Source organism: Crinia signifera, chromosome 6 (assembly GCF_055691185.1).
Source record: "Crinia signifera chromosome 6, ASM5569118v1, whole genome shotgun sequence".
NCBI lineage: Eukaryota > Metazoa > Chordata > Amphibia > Anura > Myobatrachidae > Crinia > Crinia signifera.
In genome coordinates this window covers 12,660,099-12,678,506 of record NC_139222.1, presented here as the reverse complement: position 1 = coordinate 12,678,506, position 18,408 = coordinate 12,660,099, and the positions used below count along the sequence as shown (strand labels likewise).

The window sequence follows — 18,408 nt, the reverse complement described above, 5'->3', positions numbered from 1 at the left end:
TGGCGCAGCCCTTTACGACGGTGTGAAGAGCGCCCGTAGGGCGCGATGAATCACCTAGTATATATATATATATAATGTATACACTTAACATCGGCACTCACCTTTCCTAGTTTTGGGGTGCCCTATGGCTTGTGACCACATTGTTTAAACAGACATTGGATGGGCTCCGCACACACTAAATTAACTGATAATAAATAGTGGAGATTTGGTTCATGAATTGATCAATGCATTTAAGCCTGCAGCCCCCGTCACGGGACCCCACTTTTCTGCAGGTCCTAACACTATCGCTGAAAATGGCTACAATACACATAGCTATCACATCAATGTTTGATTCCAGGCATGCTATCTGGTCTGAAGCTCACAGCACACTTTGCTTTTATAGGTGAGCAGCTACCAACACACCTGTCACTAATCATCTAGGGAAATGGCTAACATAAGCTATGGAGTCTTAGCTAAAACAGGGTGCATGAGAGAATGTGACCACAATAAGACTAATGTAAAAAACTAATCTAATAAACAATGTGCTGTGAGCCTTAGCCCAGATAGCATGCCTGGAATCAAGCATTGATGTGATAGCTATGTGTATTGTAGCGATTTTCAGCGATAGTGTTAGGACCTGCAGAAAAGTGGGGTCCCGTGAAATGGGCTGCAGGCTTAAATGCATTGATCAATTCATGAACCAAATCTCCACTATTTATTATCAGTTAATTTAGGGTGTGCAGAGCCCCTACAATGTCTATATATATATGCTACTGCCTCTTGATAAAGGGGTATGAAAACCCCGAAACGAGCCATTGGGGCTATGCAATAAATTTGAAGTTTTACTTCCTTTGAACTTCATGCTGCAGTGACGTGTTATTCCTGTGCTAAGGGATCCTGACTTTTATATATATATATATATATATATATATATGTACAGAAGTACCAACACACTCGCCATTCCTAGGAATGGGGTGCAAACAGCACCCACATCCCAGGGTGGGGTGCGGTGGCCTGTGACCACACACTCTAGTAAATACAAACACAGGGGGCCCAGCACTCACTACAACAAACTAACTCACCTTAACATTCAAATAATCAATAAATAAATAATGGGGTTTTAGTTCATGAATTGATCAATGCATTTAAGCTTGCAGCCCATCGCCAAGGGACCCCATTTCACTGCAAGTCCTACACTAGCAACTGTTTTTCTTGAGAACCTGGCACCTGCCTACACATCATAGCTAAAATGAACATGTGTTTTTTTTCCTGGGTTAATGCTCAACTGCCAAGTAACATGGCTTTTATAAGGTGAGACAATCCCACAGCTATGATGTGTAAGCAGGTGCCAGGTTCTCAAGAAAAACAGTTGCTAGTGTAGGACTTGCAGTGAAATGGGGTCCCTTGGCGATGGGCTGCAAGCTTAAATGCATTGATCAATTCATGAACTAAAACCCCATTATTTATTTATTGATTATTTGAATGTTAAGGTGAGTTAGTTTGTTGTAGTGAGTGCTGGGCCCCCTGTGTTTATATATATATATATACTAGGTGATTCATCGCACCCTACGGGCGCTCTTCACACCGTCGTAAGGGGCTGCGCCCCCTTAATTTGTGAACGTTTGTATATGAGAAATATGGTTAGAATTGTATGAAAGATGCCCTGTATTGCAACTTAGGTGTCCGCGAATCGCGGGAGGGGGGGTCGCGGAGGGTGCCGCGAATTGCAGGAGGGGGGGGGGGTTGTGGGGGGTGGATGCTACGAATCGCGGGAGGGGAGGGATTGCAGAGAATCGCGGGAGGGGGGGTCACGGGGTGGGTTGCCGCAAATCGCGGGAGGGGGGTTACGGGGGCGGGGGTTGCGGCGAATCATGGTAGGGGGGGTCGCAGGGGGTGTGCCGTGAATCACGGGAGGGGGGGTCACGGGGTGGGGTGCCGAGAATCGCGGGGGGTGTGTGTGTGCCGTGAATCGCGGGAGTGGGGGTTGTTGGGGGGGGGGGGGGTGACGCGAATCGCCACAAGAAAAAATCAACACAGAAAGGTCAACACATGTAAATGTTGACATAAGTGTGGCACTTCATTGGTGTCCATGTCGACACATGAGAATGAATATAAAAACATTCAAAAAATAAAAAATAAAAACTTCAAAAACTCATGTCAACCTTTTTCATTGTCGACCATAGCCATGTCAGTGTTTTCCATGTGCAATTTAATTCTGGAGCTGCCGCGAATCACGGGGGGTGCCGCGAATTGCGGGAGGGGGGGGGGTCGCGGGGTTGGGTGCCGCGAATCGCGGGAGGGTGGGGTTCACAGGGGTTCCGGTGGGGGGTTGCCGCGAATTGCGGGAGGTGGGGGGTCACGGGGGGTGCCGCGAATCGCGGGGGGGGGGTTGCGGGGGTGTGTGATGCGAATCGCCACAAGAAAAAATCAACACAGAAAGGTCAACACATGTAAATGTTGACATAAGTGTGCCACTTCATTGGTGTCCATGTTGACACATGACAATGAATATGAAAACATTCAAAAAATGAAATAAATCTTCAAAAACTCATGTCAACCTTTTTCATTGTCGACCATAGCCGTGCCAGTGTTTTGCATGTGCCATTTAATCCTGGGGCTGCCGCGAATCGCGGGGGGTGCCGCGATTTGCGGGAGGGCGGGGTTCACAGGGGTTCCGGTGGGGGGTTGCCGCGAATTGCGGGAGGTGGGGGGTCACGGGGGGTGCCGCGAATCGCGGGAGGGGGGGTTGCGGGGGGGTGTGACGCGAATCGCCACAAGAAAAAATCAACACAGAAAGGTCAACACATGTAAATGTTGACATAAGTGTGCCACTTCATTGGTGTCCATGTCGACACATGACAATGAATATGAAAAAATTAAAAAAATTAAAAATAAATCTTCAAAAACTCATGTCAACCTTTTTCATTGTCGACCATAGCCATGTCAGTGTTTTGCATGTGCCATTTAATCCTGGGGCTGCTGCGAATTGCGGGGGGGGGGGTCGCAGGGGGGGTGCCTCCAATCGTGCAAGGGGGGGTCGCGGGGGGGTTCTTTTTGCCGCGAATCGCGGGAGGGAGGTCGCGGGGGGGATGTTTTTCCGCGAGTCGGGGGGGGGGTCACGGGGGAGGGTTTGCCGCGATTCGCGGGAGGGGGTCGCGGGGTGGTGGTTATGCCGCGAATTGCGGGAGGGGTCGTGGGGGGGTTCTTTTTGCAGCGAATCGCGGGAGGGGGGGTCGCGGGGTGTTTTTCCTGCGAATCGCGGTAGGGGGGGTCGCGGGGGGTTTTGCCGCGAATCGCGGGAGGGGGGGGGGGGCGCGCGGGGGGGAGGTTTTGCCGCAAATCGCGGGAGGGGGGCGCTCACCTGGTGGCTATGGAGTAGCAGTGCTGGGCAACATGGGAAGGCAGAGGGTGTCTGGCACTGTCTGTGGGCTCACTGGGCTGGTTCTCTGTCACATACCTCCCAACATGACCCTCTCCAGGAGGGACACAATGCTCTGTTTCTAGACTTCCCCTTAATGTATGATTGCCATCACCTGTTTTAAACAGGTTAATTTCTCAGAAAGGTGTTCAGCACAGATGAAGGCAATCACACATTAAGAGGAAAGTCCAGGAACAGAGCGTTATAGACACAGACACCCACTTTGAGTGACAGATGTAGCCAAATATATAGGAGATATAATATAATATATAAAAATACTGAAGGGGGAGGAAGCAGCCCTTGAATAAAGCGACACTCTATGCTATGAATACCAGACAACGTTTCATTGCTTTAATGTAGCAATTTCCTCAGGTCATAAACAAACACAAATACTGTACAAGTTTGGCTTACCTTATAGCCCACGCCTGTGCGGCTTCCAGGATCGGGACTGCACGCCCAGCCGGTCGGCGCAAGTGTATGACGTCACTGTAGCATGCGTCATGTGTGTGCCACCATCACCATGACTACCTAGTAAATCAACGGAATACAGCATCGTAAATTCCAAAACACATTGAGATGCAATGCGGCAATGCCCTCAAGTCCTCAGAGCGGGACTCTGTGTAATAATAACATAGCGGATTACTGGTATAACATTATGTCTACTAGCATCATAAGAGCCGGTGTCCGTGACAAGCTTCTGCAGCTACTATAGAGGTTAATGCGTGTATATATTTTTTTCTAACTGTTCTTGTCTGCTAAAGTTTCTTCACTATGCATGTGTCTAGCATGAAGTTTTCATAACTATTCTTCTCTGCTAAAATTTTCTATCTCTCGTCTGTATGTATGACACTAATGATGCTGAAACCTTCTTTTTCCTATCTGTTCTTATCTGCTAAATATTTCTTGCTATTTCTCGTACAGGTACAGCTTCTTTTACATGTAATACAGCATGCTATCATATTCCCATTAACCTCTATAGTAGCTGCAGAAGCTTGTCACGGACACCGGCTCTTATGATGCTAGTAGACATAATGTTATACCAGTATTCTGCTATGTTAGCAGAGTATTATTACACAGAGGCCCTTATTCTGATCGGTGCGGCCCGATCAGAATATGCGGCCGCGACCGTGCAGGCGAATCCCCGCCTTCCATACGGATCGCCACCTGCCGTCCGTACCGCGGATATGTGGCGATCCGCATGAAATTGGACGGGGATACGCCTCCTCCGTCTTGGGAGCAGCCCCTGCATTCGATGGTCGCCGAACATCGAATGCAGGGCCGCACGCTCCACCAGGTCCCGCCACACAAGACCACACGGACACTTGTCCGTGTGAAATCATGTATGGGGGCGGGCAGCTGACATCCGGCGATGTCAGATGCCCGCCCCGTACCCACGCGTCACGGCCTCATTACCATGCATACGCCCCGCGTTTGCATGGGAACGCCCATGAAACGCCGGGCGTATGCATAGGGTAATGAGGCTAAGTAGCCCCTCACGCCCCTCTACGCCCCCTGTGCGGCGTATAAAGAATCCGTGCGGCGAAATCGCCTGCACATGCGCAGAGTGACCTCTGCACATGCGCAGACGATCAACATCGGCGGTCCGTCCGCATGCGGGAATTTCCGCACCGATCAGAATAAGGGCCAGAGTCCCGTTCTGAGGACTTGCGGGCATTGCATCTCAATGTGTTTTGGAATTTACGATGCTGTATTCTGTTGATTTAGTTATGTAGTCATGGTGATGGTGGCACACACTGGCAGTTCAAGTCCCTGGCGCTATAACACTTGTCCCTGCTCACGGGCCCCTAGTAGATGTCAGCGCAATGAGCACCAAACTAAACAAGGTTTAAATCTCTTTCCCTGCAATCAGCCCAGTTCCCACCTGTGGTTGTGCAGGTCTGAAAACCTGGATTGGAGCTGTGTGCCTGAAAGCCCATCCATCTTTCCTCCAGGCACACCTCAGAGATCCATTCCTGGCTTTGCAGTGAACCAGGTTCTGTTACCTGGTTGCAAAGCACTCTCTCTCTCTTTAAAGCTGAATGCCCTTTATAGGGCAGTTGTTACCAGAGAAATACACAACTCTGTGGTGAAACTAACCCCGTTTCACTACTACTATAAAACGGACCCCTAGTAATTTTGTCCGTGTATTTTGGGAACCTGGACTGGCCCTTGAGCCCGGCGCTGGTTTTAAAAATTCATTTTTTTGGCCCGCAAAGTTTTAAAACCAGGATCGTCTCTTTAAGCCCAGGGCTGGTTACAGCCTTGGGAATGGGGACCCCGTGCCGTTTAAAAAAAAAGGTTTTATTAAATGTATTACTTTTTTTTTTACACTGCAGCCTGCACAGATCTGACTGATCCGTGCAGGCTGTGACTCGTATTTGTATTTAGCGGCCGTATATATGGCAGCCAAATATGAATATGGCGGTATTTGACCACCTACACCAGGGGTCTTCAACCCGTGGCCCGCGGGCCACGAGTGGCCCGCTGAGTTGTTTTGAGTGGCCCGCCGCATGTCATTCCGTGTAAAAAAAAAATCCTTGTGGAAGAGGTGGATGTGCAGTGGCTGGGGCGGACGGGACTGTGCGCAGACATGCGCATTGTATATTTCCTGATGCCGCGCACACGACCCGGCTGCGCCCTTTCAGTGAAGAGAGTGACAGCCACCAGCCCTCTGACAGAGCTGTTGTGTTTCCTGAGACCTCTGCCAGGGACACGGCGCATCTTGTGACATTGCAGAAGATTCAGGCAGGTTTCTTAGGGAAGGGGAAGCTGGCTAAATGCAGTGCTAACTACGGGGGGGCTGTCTGCAACGCGGTGCTGACTATGGGGGGTGGGCTGGCTGCAATTCTTTGCTGAACATGGGGGGGTGGGTGGGCTGCAATGTGGTGCTGACTATGAGGGGGGGGGGGGCTACCTGGCTGTGTGGTGCTGACTATGGGGGGTGGGCTGGCTGTGAAATGTGGGACTGACTATGGGGGGCAATACTGGGGCATTTTGTGAGGGACACTACTGGTGGCATTTTGTGAGGGACACTACTGGTGGCATTTTGTGAGGGACACTACTGGTGGCATTTTATAAGAGGCACTGCTGGGCGCATCATATGTATAAGCAGGAGTATTGGGGGCATCATAGTGCAATGGGCATCATGGCCAGGGCAGCCGAGAGGTATTCCCGGGCCCCGGGAAAATTTGGGGGGTGTGTCCTAATAACGGGAGGCATGGTCACCTCCCCCGATCAGGCCACGCCCCAAAATGTTTAGAGGTGGTTGAAAAACCACTCCAAAGTCCCCCCCCCCCCACAGCAGGCTCAGCATGAGCTCTCACGCTTTCAGTGAGACACTGCTGCCCGGGATGGAAAGGGGGTGGGTGGACCAGGGCCCATCTAGAAAGCCCGGGCCCAGGTAATTAGTACCCGCTCCCCCCCTCTCAGCGGCCCTGATCATGGTGTGTAGCATAATGTGTAATGGGCATCATGGTGTGTGGTATAATGTGTAATAGGCATTACGGTGTGTTGCACAATGTGTAATGGGCATTACAGATAAACAGTGTATATTGATTTAAGTAGCCTGTCATTGTTTGGGCTTGATTTGTGAGGCATACTAGGTCACTGTGTGGTCCTTAACCCCTTCCCGACGCAGCATGTTTTTGCCTTCCTGACAGAGCCCTTTTTTTCCAATCTGACATGTATCACTTAAGTGGGGATAACTTTTTTTTGCTTTTACTTATCCCAGTGATTTTGAGATTGTTTTCTCGTGACACATTGTACTTTAAATTAGTGGTAAATTTTGGTCAATACAGTTTTTTTTTTTGTGTGAAAAATACCAAAATGTCGTAAAAAAATTGAACATTTTGCTATTTGCAAAATGTAAAATTTGCTGCTTGTGAGACAAATAATCATACCACTCAAAATAGTTAATAACTAACATAGACCATATCTAAACTTTATTATTACATCATTATTTCAACCTCCTTTAATTTTTTTGGACACTAGGGGGCAGCAGAGTCTAAATTTTACACATTACACAGTAAACGCTGCTTTTGGCTGTTCACGTTTGAACAGCCAATCGGAGCGATCGCCTATGGCGGGGGGCATCGCTGCCCCCCCTGGGCAATGAGGGAAGATGTCTGCTGTCAGGGACAGCAGACATCGTCCCTCTGTCACCGCGTCTATAGACGCGGTGGCACTTCAAAGGCATGACGTACATTTATGCCATGTGTCGGGAAGTACATCCCGGCCATGACGTAAATGTACGTCAAATGTCGGGATGGGGTTAATGTTTATATGTCACTGTGCGGCCTTTAGCCAGCCAAATTAAGTGTATAAGGACAACAGCCATTCCTGCGGTAACCAATGTCTGGTCATGCAGGTTGCAAAAATGAGATGTCAGGTAATGGTTTTCCTGCTAGTTCATACTCTAAAGGTGCCCATACACTAGTAAGATTTATCTTCAGATCTGGCTGGTTGGAACAAAAACATGGTTATGGACGAGTGACAGTTTGGCAGTTTTCCAGCATTTCCAAGCAAATGGTCAACTGTCATTTGCTCTCATCCATAACCATGTTTTTGTTCCAGCCAGCCAGATATGAAGATAAATCTGCATGTGTATGGCCACCTTTACAATTAGACCACGCACTTAGAATTAGGCCACATCCCTTTTTGGGGTGTGGCCTAATTCTCCCCATACATAAAATGTCTTCAATATAATACTATGTATGGGGGAGCTGCATTTTTTCTGTTTGCACTGGGACCCTAATTGTCTACAAATAGCCATGGTGCTGACTATATATTGGGGGTGGGGTTTATGTGTATGGGCAGCTGTGTCAACTATGTATGGGGGGGGGCTGTGCTGTCTATCTATAAAGGGCTGTGCTTAATGTGGGCTGTGATGTCTATCTATGAAGATTAGTGGCCCTCGGGCTTCGTTGAATTTTTTAATGTGGCCCACACTGTCGTAAAGGTTGAAGACCCCTGACCTTCACCATTGGGCTAATATGAATCTGTAAATACAGCAGATTAGTAAATCTGCCCTACTGTATATATGAATTGTACATTTTAGAATCTTAGTAAATAAACAACATATACATATTCGCAGTGGTACTATGGACCCTTAAATAAAACTGAGAGTCTGAACGCAATGCATTTAATAATGAATTATATAAGTAATGGTACAAGCACCATGCGGGAGTGCTTGTACCATTACTTATGGAACTTGATGCTTGTACCATTGATTATTTCATTCATTATTCAATGCATAGTTGGGCCGATTCAGGATCGCTCCTTGCGATCCAAATTCAGCTCCAGCCCATTTCTGCGCATGTGCAAACCCCGGCAGCGAACAGCTTTGGCGAGTTACACTCTTGCTGAGACGTTCGCTGTGGTGATGTGTAGTTGCCGGAGCAGGGGAATTCCCAGCGTTTTATGAGTGTCCCCATAAAAATACCGGGCGTTCCCCTGAGATGGCAGATGAGGGTGGGCGTACTCCGACGGAAATAAAAGTCAGTTTACAGTGACTTTTATTACCGAAGGGGAGAGAAATCATTCGATGGTCAGCGACCATCAAATTATTTCACTCCCCTTCGGCCGCATGCGAGGTGATGTGTTCACGTACATCCCCTTGCATGTTACCAAGTGGATTCGGCGGCGGAGGAGGGGGCGGGCATTTAGCCGGGCGTGGGCGGCGTTTATGGGCCTGCTAGCCAGTAAATGTACGCTGCTGGGTGAGCCATGCTGAAACAGGCCCAGCGTTCGGAGTACCATTAGTTTTATTGGCCACATAGCGCACCCACTTCTATCTCCAATATTTACAGTATATTATATATTTAGCTTGTTCTTACTAGCAGCTGTAACATTTATAAAAATTAAAAGGTTACAATTGAGTCAGGAAGGAACCTTCTTCAGCATAGATGACTGTATGTGTTTTGTTGTTATACAGGTATCACTTTATGGAACCGTCAGACATTGAGAGAGAATGTGCATCCATCACCTCAAGAGCACACATTTTTTGACATTGTAGTCAACGATACGATTTCTGATAAATTATCAGCTCTGGATGTCTCAGGATCTATAACACTCAGTTCCTCTCTGGTCTGATAGAAGTTGGTGGATCTGGAAGATACCTAAAAGACAAGAAGACATCTCAGAACCAAGCCAGAGTCACTCTAAAGTACTCAAGAACCACAAGGTTTGAGCAGCTGAGTGTGGACCATTTAGGTGGTCAGAACATGACTTACCCAGATGTGTTTGACCATGAGACGGCCACCCATGTGGTCACTGGTATAATGTATGGGGCCAAAGCCTTCTTTGTATTTGACCGTGAGGTGTCTACATCAGAGAGCACTCAGGATATACAAGGAAATCTCTATGCCATGATTAACAAAATTCCTAATTTAACATTTGGTGGACAGGTTGATCTGAAAATTAACGATAAAGAGAAGGAAGATGTTAAAACATTTAGCTGTAAGTTTCATGGAGACTTTGCCCTGGAAAGAAAACCGGTCACATATGAAGATGCTGTAAAAGTTTGTACAGACCTCCCAAAGTTGCTAGGAGAGAATGGAGAAAAGGCCATTCCTGTGACAGTCTGGTTGTATCCACTGAGGAAACTAGACAGTAGAGCCACCTGGTTGGTTAGAGACATTAGTGTAGATCTTGTTATCAGGACAGAACAGGTGATACAGCAAATGATAGACGTTACCATGCAGTGTAATGATCTGATGAGACATCCGGTTGCAGAGACCTTTCCGGACATCAAGAGTGACCTCACTCAGTTCAGAGAGCTGTGTGAGCAATTTACTCTCACATTTAAGAAGCAGCTTGCACAGACTCTCCCCTCTATCCGTGGTGGGGGAGCAAAGGAGGCCGCACTTCATGACATATTGCTTGGTATAAATCAATCTCCATTTGACAATCTCCATATTACACAATTTTTGAGCCGAAAAGAACAGGAGATGGATACTGTGAGCTCCTATCTCAGCAAGATGCCCAACATCAAAGTGTTTCCAAATAAAACTGAAAGAAAGAAACTAATATCTGACCCTATCAGTGAATATGTTGTGTGTTTTAATTTTACTTCTTTAAATGAGGAGGATCCATATCTTTCTGATATGGTTAATTGGCTTCAATCATCTGAACACAACGTCTATGAGAATAAAAACATCTCATGGTTGAAGGACACATGTGTCGCTGAGAGAGTCAGGGAATGTGTGAGAGCATTTCAGGAATTTGCTGCAGTCAACGCATCCAGTGAGAAGACCCGATTCATAATATCATCTGTCCCCGACCCAAGTAATCCTGGAGCCTCTATTTACCTGTATAAAGGTGGAGAATTGGTGAGCACAAAGTTTATGCCTCCAACTAAACCTAATCCTCCCGTTATCAGTGGTAGGACCCATGATAGTTTGGAGCTCATCCTCAGTCCTGCAGACTTTGGGAAAGAGTTCATAGAAGGACACCACATAGAGTATAGATCTTCTGAGGAGGAGAACTGGTCACCTGTTTTAACAAATAATAAAAATGTGAAGACCACAGTTGCAGGACTAAAACCTAATACAAAGTACCAGTTCAGATATTCTGCAGTGCATAAACTAGGACTCAGTGCTGCCAGTGATGCTGTAGAAGATGAGAGAACTCTTCCCACTAGTCCACCAGAAGCCAAAGTGGTCACTGCTGACCCGACTTATATTATATTACATGTCAAGGAACCAACTATAATCGGAGATGGAGCCATAATCACCGAGTATAAAGTAGAATACAAGGTAGAGGCTGAAAAGGAATCAATGGGTTGGCTGGAATATAGATCCGGATGGAAAGTAGAGACTTTTAATATTGAGGGTCTTAACCCAATGACATCCTACATAACACGTGTGTCGTCCATATGTGGTGACTCTGGTGACAGCGCTCCCAGTGAGGAGATTGTAATTATGACAACAAAAGAAAACTCCACTAATCTAAAAAGAAAAAAAAAAGAAAGCAGCATTCTACTAAAGGAAAGAGAAAAGGGAAAGCCTTCTGTTTATCAGCTGGGCATGGGACTTTCTTACTCTGGATTCCGTAAGTACAGACTGGGAAAAGAAAATCTAGAGAAACCCAATAAAGTGATTCTATTAGTAGGAGCCACTGGAACAGGGAAAACAACCCTGATAAATGCGATGGCCAACTACATCTTGGGTGTGGACTGGAAAGATGACTTTAGGTTCCAACTTGCCAATGAGGTTACAGATAATTCTCAAGCGCATAGCCAAACCTCTGTAGTTAAAGCCTACGAGATGAACCATGAAAATGGCTACCAAATCCCTTATTCCCTTACGGTGATAGACACACCAGGGTTTGGGGACACACGAGGAATAGCACAGGACAAAAAGATCACTGAGGACATCCGTGCATTCTTTACAGCAGACAATGGCATTGATCAGATAGACGCTGTGTGCTTTGTAGTTCAGGCATCTTTGGCTCGACTGATGCACACCCAGAATTTTATTTTTAGTGCAATTTTTTCTATCTTTGGGAAAGATATCAGAGATAACAACCTGATCCTTATCAACTTCTCAGATGGTGAGAGACCTCTAGTACTGGAGGCCATAATAGCTGCTGATGTCCCCTGTCCATTGAATGGAGATGGTGACCCTGTTCATTTCAAGTTCAACAACTCAGCTCTTTTTGCCAACAATCAGGCCAGTAACATGAATTTGAATGAAATGTTTTGGACCATGGGAGCAGAAAGTATGAGGTCATTTTTCAGTGATCTAAGTAAAATAGAAACCAGAAGTCTGACTCTGACCAAGGAAGTCCTCGGGGAACGTAAACAGCTTGAGATTATGTTGCAGGCCTTACATCCAGAGATTAAGGCTGGGCTAATGAAACTGAATTACATAACAGAGACCAAGGAAGCTCTGCAGCAGAACAAGGATCATATGGATGCTAATAAAGACTTTGAGTATGAGGTCACCAAAACTATCCCTATACAGAAAGACATAACAGATGCCAACATAACCAACTGCCAGCAATGTCATTTTACCTGTCACTTCCCATGCCGGATTCCAGATGACTCACAAAAACATCGCTGTTCTGCTATGCGTAATGGATACTGCACAATGTGCCCAGGTAAATGTATCTGGAGTGTGCATTTCAATCAAAAGTATAAGTGGGATTATCTGAGTAGAACAGAAAAAAAAACCTTTGATGAATTGAGGAAAAATTATGAAGCCGCTTCTGGAGAGGTGATGACTGCAGAAAAGTTGTTCAACGAACTAAACATGGAATATTTTATTGTGAAACAAGCAGTGTTAGACCTTATTAACAAGTCCTCCCAGAGCCTGAAGCGCCTCTGTGAGATCGCCCTAAGACCAAACCCTCTGTCAACCACTGAATACATTGACCTGATGATACAGAGCGAGGAACGAGAATCCAAAGTAGGGTATCGGGAGAGAATAAAGTCCCTGCAGGAGGTCAGGCAGCAGGCGGAGTTGTTAGGGAAGATCCAGAAAAGAGAGGAGATGCTGCCTGATGGGCATGTAAACCGTACTGAAAAAACGCATTTGGAAACAGTATCGGCTGCTACCGCTCAATGTTCCAATAGGCAGAGTAACGGGTGCCAGATGATGTAGCTGGGAGAGCACTGTTTGCAATGCACAGTTGTGGTCCATGTTGTTGGGGCTTCCATCCTTAAAGCTACCTATGAGAATGCCATAAATGATCACAGAAACAATTAAAAATAGTGCAAAGTGCTGAACACACAAGACAAAGGGGAACACAAGGTGGAAGCAACCTCAAGTTAAAAAAAATACAAATAGAACATAAGTCAACCTAAGTGGAATAATTCTTACAGAGACACAGAAAAAAAGTATTAAAAAAATTACTTAGAAGAAAAAATACCACTAAGAGAGCTTAAAAAAGACAATAGAGATAACACTGGCTGGTAAAAAGGGGGAGTAATAGTTATGGGAAAATATGAAATATTAAATTTGCCAAAGAGCTAGAAAATCATTTAGAAGAAGGCTTACAGATAGGAATCCTGAATAAAAAGAAATTTGAGTATATAAAACTAAGATTCCAAAGTTCTACTTCCTTTGCAAAATCCACAAAAAAACATTACTACCCCTACGGGACATCCAATAATATCAGGCATAAATTCTATTACTTCAAATTTATCAAAATACACTTATTATTAGTTACAAGAATTTGTATCCCAAAAAAACTACTGAATAGATAGATACCACAAGGATATTACAGACAACTGAGGAATTCTAGCTATAAGATGTGCACAACAGCTAGATCACTGTACATATGTATAGTACATGACAAATTATGCAACCCCACCAGATATTACCTGTCTTTAAAAACAACACTACCTAATCAACAAATCAACTTCATTATGGCCAATATAGAATTTATTTTAACACACAAGTATTTCTAACACAAGGAATTTTTTTTATTTAAAACAAAATAAAAAATATGCAAACACCATGGGCCTCCTATGTTGCCAAGTTATGCAAATGTATTTGTGTCCAAGTAGGAAACTGACAACATTTGGAACATGAATAAATAAAGAAAAAAAAATATCTGATATGTTGGCACAAAACACATAAAAGTTGTCTTTTTTGTCTGTGGAGTAACGGAGAAAGAATTGGAAAAGTTCATACAATATATTAATAAAAACAGATTCAATTTGGAATTTCACACCACAAAAAGTAAACAGAAAGTAATCTTTGTTAACCTAAATATTCATAGTTAACAACCCAATAAAAATTAGAACGCACATCAAAGAGGTTAATAGTCACAATATGCTACCTTCATCCAGCAATCATCATAAAAACTGGATATCAAATATCCTAATAGGACAAATCAAAAATATAAAATAGAATTGTACCAAAATGGACACTTTCCGAATACAGAGTAAAGATATGATGAGAAACCTTGTTGAAAAGGGATATCCAGAACACATCTCCTTAAACAACTCAAAGAAATAGAAAAAATAGACAGAAAATAATTAAATATAACAAAATGTCAGAAGAAAGGAAACCCAGCATTGCCTTCATCACACAATTCAACAGCAACACAACATGCGGAAAGCCTGACAGTAGCGCACGCAGGGGGGTTTCTGAGTACCCAGAAACCCCCCCAGGAGTCTAAGGGCCCTGAGGGCCCCTCTTTCCATGGGTACAACAATTTAAAAAATCGGTCCTTGGGAACCGGAGATATCTGACTTCAAAGCAGTGGTCCCCATCCAAGCCTGTTAATTGCTTTTCCCAGTCAGATATTTCAGGTTCTGTCTGACAGTTTTTCTGAGGGTATATTCCAAAAGCTGGGACTCTCCCCCTTTGATGGACACTAGTAGCTTGTCTCTACTATTCCCAGAAACAAAGATATCAGCCTTCCAGCAGCTGGTTACTGCTCTAGCTCCACACACCTGGTATGTAGTTTTGTATACTCGTTGGCAGATTGCTCTTCCTCCTGAACTCTCATCCCCTAGTCCCCAATACCAATTGGTAGGTGGAATTCTCTAGTTTTTAATTCCATTAAAATCTAAGAAATCTATTTCCGGGAACTGGAGATATCTGCAGTCAAGCAAGCTGTCCTCCCACCAGAAAATTATGAATAATAAGCCCACTCCACTATACACCCCTCCTCCTCATATTAAACATCCTCTACCACCCTGGAAGTTATGTATCAGGGCCCCTTCATTCAGCCCAATGCCCCCTTCTCCCACCCCATCTCCCACCATCTGTGCAGTAAAGGGGTAATTAGTGTAAATTACTGATCCAGGCCCTACATGCTGAGCGGTTGATATAATACCCCCTACCACCCGCGGGACATCAAAGCTTCCCCCACCCCTACCTCTGGAGGATCGGTAGGGGCCCCAATACATTGCTATGCCCAGGGGGGTACACTGCTGTTGACGCCCCTGTATTTATGTATATATATATATATATATATATAATTATTATTATTTATATACATTTGGTATATCTATAATACTTTAACTGATCCGGCATGTAATGGGTCACCTAAGTGTCCATCTCCGTGCTTTGTTCCGCCCCTCTGGAAACCCCCTTCTGAAAATCCTGCGTTTGCCCCTGCCTGATGTGTTCACATTGGCACATCTTACAACTGGATGGAACTTTGAAACTTATCTTAAAAGAAAATCCATTAATTATCTATCGAAAAGCAAAAACATGTAAAACACGAGCTGGTATACAGCTTCCTACTGTAACTAGTCTAGATAAACCAATGACTTCAAAGAAAACAAAATGATTTTATGACTGACTCAACTGCGTGGCATTCAAAAATAATGAAATATCAATTAAGGTATCAGACACATTCAAATCAAACAAAATGGGAAAAACCTATAATATTAAAGATCCTCACTTGTGACATAGAGGAAGTTGTTTACCTTCTGGAATGCCCTTGCGGGCTACCATACATAGGGCAGACAAAAAGAAAAAAATGAAATTGAAGTTTGTGTAACTTTCATATAAAATTAGAAGGGGCACAACCTATTGAACCATTTTTTTTTAGAGCCACGTGATTTCTTTCATCTGGATTGAAATTTACACCAATACATAAAGTAAAAAAGAATTGGAGAGGAGGAGACGTGGTACACTTAAGGAAAACAAAGTGGATTTTTTAATTAAAAACCTTAAAACAACTTGGCCTTAACATAGATATAGAATTAAATGTCTTTTTTTAATAAATACCCTATCAAAGTTTTTTGATGGACTAAAAAAATGAATATATTTGTTTAAAAATGAAATTTTACAAATAACTACAACATTTATATACACAACATCAACACAGAAAAAAAAATGTATTTTTAGAAATTTTGTAAGATTTTATCCAATTGCAAATAATTGCACAAGGCTTAAGTATTAAATGGGGTACCTGTTATTTTTAATTGTTTCTGGGATCATTCCCAGCATTCTCAATAAAGTTACACAGCATAACAAAATGTTTAGAATTCGTTAATTGTTCTGATTCATCACAATAATTGTAATACATATTTAATGATCACCCTGGCTGGTCAGCCTGGGCTGGGTCCCCTCCAATAAAGATCCCCCCCCCCCTCCAGGGGAACCCTGGCCCCGGTTGTCCGCACCACCCCTGGGCTGTGGGTGGAGTGTTAAAAGTGTAAAACAAAATAGAGTAGTATTGTGTGGTGCTGTAGAACTACAAGAACCAGCAAGCCTCCCTCACATGCAGGGACTTGGAGCGCATGCGGGGCATTAATGGACCAGCTGTTTTTTGTAGTTCTGCAACACAACCGGAATTAAACACTCACACACTGAATAAAGTAAAGCTTTAGGACATACTACATTCACACATACGTCCCAATAAGGTCTCCCGTAGGCCTGACCTCTTCTCCAGTAGAAAGCCACAATGGGGAACTGTGAAAAGAAATGATACTTACAATCCCATCTGGTGTAGATCACGTCCTCTTTGGTCTATGTAGCAGATTGTTCCAGTGTGTTGACACTTGCAGCTCCTCCCCAACAAAGAGGGAGTACTCGGTGATGTCATTCATAGGTTCCTTCCTCAGTCAATTCCATGTTATGAATTTTTAACATGGGCATCTATGCTTCACACCATAGACGCCCATGTTAAAGGTTTAACATGGGCGTCTATGGAAGTTTTGTCTTAACTAACTACAGTATCCTTAGTAATCCTTTGAATAAACCAGAATATCAGATTTTAGTTATTATTCAAAAATGGCAGCAAGGAACAAGATGGCTGCTCTGAACATTTCTGATTTCATTAATCATATTGGACAATTAGCTTGATACACACTGATGCTAAGCTTCTCCCTAAAATAATTGCGGTACTTAGGGGCTCGCCATGCTTCAGGCACGGTGGCTCGCTGCGCTCGCCACACTATATAAAATCAACTCCATGCGTAGTTGGATAGTAGGGGTATGAAAAAATGTGGTGCATTTAACATGGGAGCCCAGATAATACATAAGTACCATAATTGCTTATAGACGGCAAGGCATTGGAGGTGGGAAGGATGTGGATTTGCCACCTACTCTTCCGGGGTTGCAGCCTTCACTGTATACAGCAGACCTTCTTAAATCCCTTAATGTCTCCTGTAAAACTTACCTACTCTCCCAGAAGTTGAGGGAGACTCATGCTTTTGGGGTAACCCACCTCATCCCTGGAAGAGTTGGTAGTCCTTCCACTTCCCACCCGCTTGATAGGGAAGTAGGCAAGATGAACAGATAAAGTCAGTAATCATGACTCCTCAGAGTGGGTGGGGCTAAAATACAAATTTTAGCCCCACCCTCTCCTCCGATGATTTGTTGGATTTACCATCATGCTAAAATTTTGAAATGTTCAAGCTAACCAGGGTGGTGGAGGGGGGGGGGGGGGGGGGTTAGGTGTGGGTGGATTACTGAGAGAGAATGTCCACGTTCTTTCTTTTCCTTGTTTATGTTTTTCCCATTTTTTTTAAATTGTATTGGATTAATGTATTAAACAGTAACATAATTATATTGTAAATCAACACATTTATGTTGTCTGACTTTTGTATCATCTAACAACTCGTTTGCCACAAAAATGATTGCTTTGTATTTTTCTGCATATAATGCTTCAATAAAAAAAGAATATTTAAAAAAATAAATAATAATAAAACTTTTCCTGCTTTTCTCTCTTTTATTCTGCCAAAATTTTGCTGCACATATGAGATAAACGCTATTTGTGGAAACTTGATTGTAACATTTGCACATTCTCACACAGCCTCTGCGCACAGAATCGGTGGCGGCATTTACAGATGGAGCGCCTCTCGCTCTTGCAGGGGATGGTGGAAGATTCCCCGCCGAGGTTCGCCCGGGGTCCCCGCCGCCTTGCCGCCCCCCCTAACCCTGTCCGTCTCCCTGAAGCGGAGACGGACAGGGTTCCCGTCCCCCCCGCCGACGGGAAACTGAGACGCGCGTGTGTCAGATGGGGCGCCTCTCCGCCAGATTCTGGCACTGGCGGAGGGCCAGCAATAATGAGAGGCACTCCATCCATACGTCAGTCTCTGA

General features: G+C 44.5%; 1 protein-coding gene across 1 annotated transcript in view; it reads left to right on the top strand.

Annotated features, from left to right (window-relative positions):
- The window catches only part of LOC146007448 (uncharacterized), a 102,289-nt gene extending 84,359 nt beyond the window's left edge, over positions 1 to 17,930 (top strand). The window contains 2 exon segments of the mRNA XM_083145800.1: positions 9,330 to 9,470; positions 9,473 to 17,930. Coding sequence (XP_083001926.1) covers positions 9,330 to 9,470; positions 9,473 to 12,999 — 3,668 coding nt within the window. The 3' untranslated portion in view covers positions 13,000 to 17,930.
- Positions 17,931 to 18,408: the final 478 nt, after the last annotated feature.